The 11,524-nt window shown below is 39.7% G+C and overlaps 1 protein-coding gene across 1 annotated transcript in view; it reads right to left on the bottom strand.

The window, feature by feature from the left end:
* Nucleotides 1-1,964: 1,964 nt before the first annotated feature.
* LOC139313412 (vomeronasal type-2 receptor 26-like) overlaps nt 1,965-11,524 on the bottom strand; it is a 29,057-nt gene continuing 19,497 nt past the window's right edge. The window contains exons 4-7 of the mRNA XM_070939029.1: nt 6,686-7,525; nt 4,495-4,713; nt 3,833-3,962; nt 1,965-2,869 (exon numbers count right to left, since the gene is read on the bottom strand). Coding sequence (XP_070795130.1) covers nt 1,965-2,869; nt 3,833-3,962; nt 4,495-4,713; nt 6,686-7,525 — 2,094 coding nt within the window. The remainder of the gene's footprint in view (nt 2,870-3,832; nt 3,963-4,494; nt 4,714-6,685; nt 7,526-11,524) is intronic.

Here is an 11,524-nt window from a genome sequence, read left to right as displayed (position 1 = left end):
AAAACCCTTTCAATTAGTCAGAATGTGGAACTCTTTCTGTTGGGGATTCACCAAAGAAGCTTGCTCCACTGACTAGAAGTGCCCAGGATTAACAGGTGATTAGTGGGAAGCCAGGCTTGATGGGATAAAAGTCAGACCTTCACTACATAGAATGCAATGCAAGCATGAAGGGTGGTATTACAAATCATCAGAATAATGAGACAGGAAGATGAATTCAATGCAGAAATAAGACAGAAGGACCTAATATTATTTCTCCCCAAGTTCAGTCCATACTGGTTTCTTTGCAATATGCACCTTACCTACAGAAACATGGAGAAAAGGTTGACTCCCTTGTGTGACAAGTTATTCTTTATCACTGAAGAGTCAGAGGGCTTGAAAAGGGGACTAGAGGCAGATTGATTCATCAAAGAGAATCAATGTCTTCTAACTAGGAAGGTCCTACGTCAACGGAGGCTGAGTGGGATTTAACTATGTCCTATGTTCAAAACTACCCTTTTCACATTGCCCCAAGAAAAAAGACAATCAAGAAACACTTACAAAGAATAGGTATCCCAATCAGCAGGAGGCTCACGTGGGAGCTGTAGAACTTTAGTAAGGGAGAGAGGTAGGTTTCCACCGATAATGAGATCTCCGGGTCTATAATAGTCTTTTTGTTCTTGGAAAGTTCTCTTCCAGAAGCAGTTTGGCCTCAGGTCCATCTGGACAGATGCAGGCAAGAGCCATAGCCATACTAAAAGCCAACTCATTGGACACAGAAAGAGACTACAGGAAGTCAAAGGAGGGTCTTGCAGGAACTGTGATGCTCTGGTGACTTCAGAGAGTTCAAGTGGAGTTTTCAATCTTCACATAAGCATTCATCTAAGCTCCAACTGTAAAAGGACCCAGATATAGTATTCGGAGCTTGTAGATAAACATGTTTTCACCATGTAACCTGTTTAGGGTTAAGGTGGATTAATTTGTGGAAATCCACTGAGATGAAGTAATGATTACTAGTGTTTGATGAATCTCAGGAGGGGGAAATGTCCATAATCCCCATAACACTGGAGTAATTTTGTCATTTTGACAGGAGGAAAATCTATTTCTAAAACACAATTGTGTCTCTTGGTCTATCAATTGGGCAACTGACTGAGGTAAATGTTGTTCCAGATGCTTTCTCAGATGGAGCTGAGAGCCAGAAGAGAAGGCTGAAGAAGGCCCTCAAGGAACAAACAGAAGAGGCAAAGAAAAACTAAAGACAGACTGGAAAGAAAAAGCAGAAAATAAAAATAAAATAAAAGGCAGATTGAGTTCCATAGAAAAAGGAGGGTAGCTCCTTGGAGAGTGACAATGATAAACTATAATTAAGACAGCAGAAACATAGAAGTCAACAATGAATAAATTTATTGAGATATATAATATAAAGATGTGAATATATAGTGAAATTGTACTTAAAAAGTAGATAGGGTAAATTAAGGGGTTATAGGAAATACTGTTTTCTATTTAAATAGTTTTAATATAAACTATATTATTTTTAGTGCAGATTTAATTTGTGCACTACTTGAAGATATTCACAATTTACAATTTCATTCTTTCTTTTTTTTTAATTAGCAACCTTTCCTTTTGTAAAATAAAAGTCTTGCCCTCCTGCTCCCTAGGCACCCAACACAATCCAGCACATTTTAGACACTGTGATTAAAGTGGGAAACTATCCTGCTGTAAATTGGTGGGTTACGGGTTTTTTAAAAAATATCATGGATGTATTATATGATGGATTTATTATATGATGGATTTTAACAAAATTTGTTTTCAGCTGCCCAGAGTCACAGCTGTGTGTGAGTTGAATGACTAGATATAAATTTGTTTAATTAATAAATATCCACACCTTTGATATCAATGTATATTACTCAGATGATCATTGGGACCTTATGAGGGACAACTGTCCAAAATCCCCCAATCCAAGTAAAATTTCCCAATCCCAGGACAAATCAGAGATTCTTGTGCCTCATTATATTTTCTCTACAATTCAGATGGGGCCTCAGTAGGATAATGTAGCATTTGGGGAAAAAGATACAAGCCAAGAGACCAGCCCCAGAGGCCAAGATGGAGAAGATCTCCACGGCCACCATGGACTTCCCTTTGGTGCTCAGGTAGGTGGGGAGGAAGGAGATCCAAACACTGCAAAAGACCAGCATGCTAAAAGTAATGAACTTGGCTTCATTGAAACTATCAGGCAATTTCCTAGCCAAAAAGGCCACCATGAAACTCACAAGGGCCAGGAAACCCAGGTAGGCCAGGACAGCATAAAACATTGAAACTGAGCCTTCATTACATTCCAAGATGGCCTCTCCTACTAAAGAGTGGAAGTCAAAGTTGGGAAATGGAGGAGAGGTTGCCAGCCAGGTGGCACAAAGAACTGCTTGGACCAGGGGACAGGCTATGACAATGGAGTTGGTCAGTGGTTTTCCTAAGAGTTTCCTTGTCTTGTTCCCTGGCTTGGTGGCCATGAAGGCCAGAACCACCATGACAGTTTTTCCCAAGACAGAGGAAACTGCAAGGGCAAAGAGAATGGCAAAGGCAGTTTGTCGGAAGAGACAGGTGAGCTTCCCTGGTCGACCAATGAAGAGGAAGGAGCAGAGGAAGCAGAGCAGGAGGGAGACCAGGAGGATGTAGGTGAGATCTCGGTTGTTGGCCTTGACGATTGGTGTGTCACGATGTTTAAGGAAAATCACCAGGACTGCAGAAGTGATCATGGAGAGAAAAAGAGTGAGAGAAACTAAAGTGTATCCCAGGGTCTCTTGATAGGCAAGGAAGTGGAGCTTCTTGGCAATGCAGTGGTCCTTGTCCTTGTTGGGATATTGGTCTTTTGGGCAGGGATCACAATGAGCTGCATCTGAAATCAAGAATACTTTGCATATCATGGAATATCAAAAAGAACAAATCATACTTCAATATTGATTATTCTGATAATAGACTAGTCTGAGACAAGGATGTTTCCATCTTTTTGGATCAAGTTCTCTACTTTGTATTTTGCATCGACTCATTCAGAATACATATACATATACATATACATATACATATACATATACATATACATATACATATACATATACATATACATATACATTACTAACTATTCTAAAAATATAAGTTCCACACACACACACACACACACACACACACACATACAAACAAACAAACACACATTCTAAATGAGTCAATGCAAAATACAGTATCTATCTATCTATACAGTATGTCTGTCTGTCTATCTATCTATCATCTCTGTCTCTATCTCTATCTATCTATCTATCTATCTATCATCTATCTATCTATCATCTATCTATCTATCTATCTATCTATCTATCTATCTATCTATCTATCTATCTATCTCTATCTCTGTCTATCTATCTATTTATCTCTCTCTCTCTCTCTCTCTCTCTCTCTCTCTCTCTCTCTCTCTCTCTATCTCTATCTCTATCTCTATCTCTATCTATCTAATCTTTGCAGGGGAGGGTAGGAAGACTGAGTTAGATGGATCTCCCTCTTCTTCCTGAAAAGTTTGATATCTGGTTTTCCTGGACGTAGTTAGTTGTAAGAGTAGGACTAGAAAGCCCAGTGGGTAACTTATGAATTGTGCTCTGAAACTGCCCTGCATTCAATTGCTGAGGAACAGGAAAGGGGGCTTGGTGGGGGGAGGAGGGGAGGCCAGTTTAGATCCAGGAATAGAGAGGTTCTTCTAAAAATCATGACTATGTTGAAGAACGTCAATCTACAAAAAATGACAACAAAATTGATATTTCTTTCTACTGAATGGTTTCCTTGACCCAGGAAGATCTACATTGAAAGTTTCCTCTACCTGTCTGGTTAGAAATGGTCCCTTCTGGACAAGGGTCACATTGGTAGCAGCAAACCTGCTCACCCTCTGGAATTCTTTTCCTCTCTCCTGCATGGCACCTCTTCATGCCACACCTGGCAAAGGGCACCTTCTGAAAGAAGAAAGAGAAATGCATGAGATGTCTTCAGCAATGAATGTGCTCCGCTTATTCTTTTCTATATTTCTCTTTCCATCATTAGAATATCTTCAAGAGCAACGGTTAACTCTAGTGTAGCACAAATCAGGAAAAGCTCCTGGGGGGATTAAGGCTTGTGCTATTCTAAACCACCAATGGATTCTGGGGCTTGGAACTGGGGCTTGGCATGCAAAAGAAAGGTCGTGAATTGAGCTATAGCTTTTCTGAAGCAAACAGCGATGGAGATCCAACTGAATGGGAATGGTCCATGGAAACCACTCTTGGCTGCTCCATCTGCATCCTGGATTTCAGGCAGAATTTCTTCCTGATCTTAATTCTTTTTGCTCCGTCACAAATCAGATCTCAAATACGTTGCATGCAAAACAGCTTTTTCATCAAACGGTTGCCAAATTTTTGCTTCAGTAACCCGTTCTCCAGTAAGGGAGATATTTTGAATCCCCAGAAGAGAATGACTCTTTTGCTGCACTTATTTTACCTTCCAGCTCACCTTTTTTGCCCAGACAATTGCATCCGAGTTAATGGTGAAATCCTGTCCTGCGGGAGCCCCGGGATCTATTTGTCCAACTTTCACAGGGACAAAAGATTCGTTCGGGAGCAGAACCCAGTTGAAAAGATCATAACGAGCAGATCCCAGGCCATTTTCTGAGAAGGAGACTTCATCTCCAGCACTGTTGTTGAACCGAACGTTCCTCAAATAGGGAAGAAGCTGAAAGAAAAGAGACCTTCAGAAATTGCTAACACTTTCGCACACCTGTAAAGAATTTGTTTTCCTCACAGTGCCTGCCCTGATTCCTGACTTCAATGGACATGGAGGGTTTATGCTTTGAGCCAAAAAAAAAACCACACACACACCACAATTTCATGAATTTTAGACTACATTGAGTCCTGTTCTGTGTGCTAAAGTTGACCAAGGCTGGTTTCACACAACAAGCAGTTCAGTGCAACAAATGACAAGCGAAAAATGTGGGATAGGATCACATAGAATGCTAAGCCATAGTAACATAAATCAGAGTTAGAATGAATTGAGTCAAGTGTCTTTCTATAACTGGATTCAGGCTACAACACGGAGGAAACTGAGGTGGTTCTGAAAATATGTCTACTAGAAGTTCAGTTGACCCATTGAAGCATCTGGCAGAATTGTCATCTTGCTCTGGATCACTCTACACAATGGCCACTCCATGAAATTCACACAACCTTTGAATACTTCTGAAAACCTTTTGGGAACGTCATACATCCATGAATCTTAGGTACAATTGGTTTGTTTTATTTGTCCTTCCCCTTCTACCCCTATTGAATCAAACATTATACTTAATCTGTGTTATTGTTATTTTTAAAAATAGTTCTGCTTTAATCTGCTTTGAGATGCAGTGATATTATTATTATTATTATTATTATTATTATTATTATTATTATTATTATTTAATCTTTAGTGAGATTCACAGCCTTTGAGGCTGGTTAATAGCTCAGCAGCTCGAGTCCTAACCAAGGACCTAGGAACTGTTAAGGTATCGTCGGAGGATGTAAGCTGTTCCGAGTAAGGTGGTTTTTTGTAGAGTCAAAATGTTCAAGTCCGGCAAATTTAGAATTTCTAAATAGCGGGGTAGCCCTTTGGGTATTGCTCCAAGGGCTCCAATTACAATCGGGACAACACACGATTATTATTATTATTATTATTATTATTATTATTATTATTATTATTATTATTATTATTATTATTATTATTTCAATTTATATGCCGCCTTTCTCCGAAGACTCAGGGTGGCTTACAATACATTTAAAAAACCATTATAAAACCATTTAAAAATTAAAATATTAAAACCCATTCACACCATTTATGGCCGGATCTCACAAGATCGCAACAACGAGATCAACGGCCCCAGGCCTGCTGGAAAAGCCAGGTCTTCATCGCTTTTCGGAAGGCCAATAGGGTGGGGGTGGTCCAGACCTCAGGAGGTAACTGGCTCCAGAGAGCTGGGGCAGCCACAGAGAAGGCCCTCCCCCGCGGGCCCATGGGCTACAAACTGTCCTCTGTGCCTAAAAGCCCAATGTGAACTGTACTGCAATGAATGGCCCGCGGTGAAGGGACTGGGATGGAGGGGCCGTGGCCCAAAGTGCTGAGGCATAATAACATGGAGGTGAAATCCTGGTGGAGAAACAGGCGGCACCAAGAGTTCGAGCTGAAAAGTCCTAGACCCGATTAGGGGACTGGGGGTTATGACATAAGAAGAATGGTTACATGAATTTGGTATATCTAGTCTAATGAAAAGAAGAACCAGGGGTGACGAGATAGCAGTGTTCCCATACTTGAAAGGCTCCCATGAAGATGAGGGAGTCGAACTATTTTCCAAAGCACCAAAAGGCAAGAGAAGAAACAATGGTTGGAAATTAACCAAGGAGAGAAGGAACCGGGAACTAAGGAGAAATTTCCTAACAGAGCAATCAACCAATGGAACAGGTTGCTTTCAGAAGTTGTGGGTGCTCCATCACTGGAGACTTTCAAAAAGAGGCTGGACAACCATTTGTCTGAAATGATATAAGCTCTCCTGCTTGAGCATGGGGTTGGTTAGAAGACCTCCGAGGTCCCTTCCAACTCTGTTATTCTATGTTCTACACATGGGATACTTCCTTTCTACGTCGGCTCTAAGGATCTGTGGACTGAATTAAAAAACAGAGATTACCTGCCATGACTGGACATCTAAGATCCTCTTTCCAAATAGTCTCATCATAGCTGTTTGTCTTCCTGATCCATGCATTGCATGTAGTGCGTGTGCCACAGCATAAATGGCATTGTAGATATTGTAACTTTCACCTGTCATGCTTGTTTCAAACAGGTAAGTTGGCACATTCTGTAAATTCTCCTCTCCAGTACATGGTTTTTCCCCCTTTGGAGGGATCTCTCCTGGTTTGTAAATGTTGCAGCCAAAGATCAGTTTCCACCATAGAGGGAGAAAGATGTCTCCTTGTGGTTTCAAAGGATCTAAAGACATGAGAAAATGTCTGAATTCTGAGACATCCCTGGTGTGGTCCCTAAATTGCAAAGCCCCATGGTAATGCTTTATAACATGCAATATATATTCAGAGTTCATCACATTAAGTTTCCAACTGGATGTAAAGATCCAGACTTTCAGTAACGATGCATATCTCTGTGTTTCATAAGCAAACACAACTATCTGTGCATATGTAATACTACTGTAGTCTCCAAAAAAAATAATCACTTCACCTTTAGACCAAACATTGAAAATATAATATAAATTTGGATCTTGATCAGTGTAAAAATCAAATTTCATTATTTCAGTGAAGGCCAGGCAGATCTCCTTCTCCTTGAGCTTTGGTATCAGAGATGAGATGAAATGTTCTGCTCCGTCATCTTTGTTGGCCACCAGCCCAACCCAGTTCCACTGGAAATACAGGAGCAACTGAACTAAACCCTCATACTGAGCAGATTCATCAGGATTGATCTGGAAGAAGGAAGGATAAACGCTTCTGTCTCCTTGAGTGAACTCAAAGCCAACACCAAACTAGAGAAAGTGAAAAAAACAAAATTAAGTTTTATGGTGACTTTAAAGCTCACCATTGTGTAGTTTGAGTGACAAGCTTCATCTTCCTCCCTTCTTAGGAAGAGCCACCAGTTACCTGATTTGCCTGGTTGCGATAGATCATAAGTCAAAGAAGGAGGGGAATCTTTGGAGGAGTTGTGGAGAGGTGCAGTCTCCCACCACACCAAGAACGACTATCATTCCAGTCACAGAAGAAGGCAGCCGGCATGGCTGACCCAGAGGCTTGACGTCCCGGTTTATTTTTATTTATTTATTTTATTGAATTTGTATACCACCCTACTCCCGAAGGACTCAGGGCGGTGAACAGCCATAGAATAAAACATATAAATACAAAATTTAAAATAAATTAAAACGAATTAAATAATTTGGCTGAACAAATTTAAAACCCCAATAATTTAAAACCAGATTTAAAATTTCCATTTAAAAGGGGAAAGACTTAGGTCAGGCTGGCTTGATGAAATAGGAAAGTCTTGAGCGCGCGACGGAAGGTACGCAGATCCAGGATCCTCCGTATCTCCGGGGGGAGCTCGTTCCAGATAGTAGGTGCCCCCACAGAGAAGGCTCTCCCCCTGGGGGCCGCCAGTCAACATTGTTTGGCCGAGGGCACCCGGAGGAGCCCCTCTCTGTGGGAGCGTTCTGGTCAGTGGGAGGCTATTGGTGGTAGCAGGCGGTCCCGTAAATAACCAGGTCCTAAGCCATGGAGCGCTCTAAAGGTGATAACCAAAACCTTGAAGCGCACTCAGAAGACCACCGGGAGCCAGTGCAGCTCACACAGGAGAGGTGTTACATGGGAGCGCCACGTCACTCACGACACCACCTGCGCGGCCGCACCGGTTTAGAGCAATAGGAAGCGGAGTGTGAGTATGGTGCGAGATTCAGTGGTGAGAGCAAAGAATAAAAGTTTCCAGTTTTTCGACTATTGGAGAGGAAGTGTCCAGAGGGGCAGCAGAGAGGAAAGAAAGACTCCGAGTATGAACGGGCGGCAAACAGTGAGGAGAGCAAAACGGGAAGAGGGTGAATTGGAGACCAGCAGAAGAACACCAGGGGAGTGGAAAAGGAAAGTGAGTGTTCCAGGAAGCTGGGAAAGAGACGTGAACCTGAATACGAGGTTCTGCTTTTACCCATATATTTGCTGCTCTAACGGAAGAAGTGTGGATTGGGAAAAAGTAAAGGGCACATGAGAGTGACAGCGCAGATTGGAGATCGCCATTTTGAAGACAAGGACCAGCTGATTGTCACTTTTGAGTGAAGGACTAAAATTTCAAAGGAAAGATTATATCTGAACTTTTAAAACTCACAAGAACTGAAAGTACTATGTACATTTATACAAAATTTATATACTGATATACTTATTTATAAAGTAACAAATAAAATTTAAATTTTTATATTTATAATTAATTAATAGCAATTTAGTATTAATTATTGGTAAATTTATTATCTTTTTATCTTTTCTCTTCTTCTTTCTATTTTTTATCCCTCTCTTTTCTTTACCTTTTCCTCTTAATTTGTTCATTTATTATTTAAAACAAAGATTTAAAATTAATATTAGAGCTTCTTAATTGATTAAATTAGTAATTGTATAACTATCTATTTGTTGGTTTAAACTAAAAGTGGAATAATTTTAGTAATTCAATTATTAATTAAGATATGAATGAAGTTCTCCTTTTAATAGAATTCTATTAAGTAAGTTAGAAATTATATTATATAGATAAGTTTTCTGAGATATAATGCATTATGAATTGTAATGGACTAGTTAATACTCTGGTAGTAAGGGATAAGGAAAGGAAGGAAGGAAAGGAAGTTGAACAGCGAAGTGGATGGTAAATTGGGAAAAGATAGATAGGATTTTAGGGGAACAGTATAGAATGTTAAAGGAAATGACCAGCACCACTACAACCATTGTGAAGACGGGAAGGAAACTACTTCGACATTGACTGGACCATCAGCTTCTCCTGCAGCGCAGAGAACAATAGAAGGAATGTTCCCATCAGAAAAACAACCCCCTAGTTTGAGAATGCAAATCATGCAGGCTACCCTCTCAACAATTCAAGAGACTATGATGTATGACAAATAATAATGAAGAAATGAGGAGGGATATGGATGAGTTCAAGAGGGAAGTCAAAAGCGATATCCAAAAATTAGATGAAAAGATGGGTTCAATACAAGAAATCATACAAAAAAATGATCAACGAATAACAGTGATAGAGAAAAGAACAGAACAGACAGAAGAAAAATTGAACTCATTGGACCAGAAAATGATGGGACTAAATAAAGAACTGGAAAATACAGTGGCCCACCTGGAGATGGAGAGAGCTGCATTTTATTTGCGATTTCAGAATGTTGTCGAAGATAGAGAGGAGTACCTGACATTTCTGATGGTGGAAGTGATTGCGGAGGCCCTTCACGAGATAAGGACGAAATAATAAACAAGCTGGACGAGGTCTATAGGGTCCACACGAACTACGCCAGACAATATAAACTTCCAAGGGAGGTCCATGTAAGATTTGTGCAAAGAAAAGTAAGAGACATTGTGTATAAAATATCGAAAAATGAACCCATGTTCTATGGAGGCAAGGAAATAACCATATTAAAGCAGGTCCCCAAGAGAATAAGAGAACTGAGAAAGGAATACTGGTTCCTAGCCACATTATTAAATAAGCGGCACATACCGTTTAGATGGATAACACCGGAGGGAATGTTGGTGTCAAGGCAAGGGAAAAAAATTAAAGTGGACTCACAGAGCAAACCACAGAACCTTCATGATGAAGTGATGGGTATAGAAGGAGCAAACAGTAACAGGGAGGAGCTGGAACGGAGGACTAAAGGGACCCAAAGACAGGCAGAACAGGAAAAGGTATTAGAGGAGGGAGACAAAGAGAAAGAAAGGGAATTTCAAGAGGAAGAAGGAGTGAAAACAAGAGCTAAGAGAAGGGACAGGAAGTAATAGAATATCGCACAGTAGAACCACAAAGAAATGGAACAGAATTTAAAATTTTTATCATTTAATGTAAATGGTCTTAACTCTCTGGCTAAACAACATCAAATTTTTAGAAAAGTGGTAAAACAAAAAATGGATATTGTGTGCATCCAAGAGGTGCACATAAGGAAACAGGATGAAAAATACTTACAATGTAAAAAATTAGGAGAATCATTTGTAGCATTAGCACATTAATTAGCATATTAGCATTAGGTGTACATTAGAGAAGGAATAGAGGGTAATTTGAGATATGCAGATGCAGCAGGAAGAATATTGATGATAGAAGTAAAATTAGAATATAAAAATGTTTTATTGGTGGTCATCTATGCACCAAATAATGGACAGTTAGAATTTTATTAAAATGTACATGAAAAGATATTAGAAGAAAAAAAACAGAGAATGTATGTTTAATTGGCGATTTCAACGCAATTGTAGATGTAACCCCAAAGTAAAGAAATTTACATATTATTCCAATCCTCACAAGTCCTGGTCCAGAATACACATGGTATGGATAACTAAGACACTCATTCAAGAGATAGAAACAGTAGAAATAATATCAAACAATTGGGCTGATCACAACCCGGTAATGTTGATATGGAAAGGACATCCAAGGAAAAAGAGGAGATGGACGTTGAGCCCACAGATACTGAAGGCAAAGGAATATATAGAGCAAATGAAAAAGGAATTAGAGTTGTTTTTTAGAGACAATACAAAATACCATACCTCCCTTCAGAATCTGTGCGATACAATGAAAGCTTATGTGAGAGGATTAACAATAGCCTACAGTGCAAAAAGAAAAAAGGAAAAGGAAAAAGAATATAAGAACATGCAGGAAGAGATCAACAATTGGGAAGAAAAATTACAAGATAAACCTGGGGATGAGCAAATTAGAGGTAACTGGATAGCAGCTAAACATAAATTGAATATTTTGGAACAGGAAAATTATGCAAAGACATTGAAATTTATAAAACAGAATTATTTTG

The sequence above is a fragment of the Pituophis catenifer genome, unplaced genomic scaffold (assembly GCF_029215685.1).
Source record: "Pituophis catenifer annectens isolate HBS135680 unplaced genomic scaffold, rPitCat1.0.hap2 SCAF_1, whole genome shotgun sequence".
NCBI classification, from domain to species: Eukaryota; Metazoa; Chordata; class Lepidosauria; order Squamata; family Colubridae; genus Pituophis; species Pituophis catenifer.
Note: the sequence above shows the minus strand (reverse complement) of the source record. Positions and strands in the feature narration are given on the sequence as shown.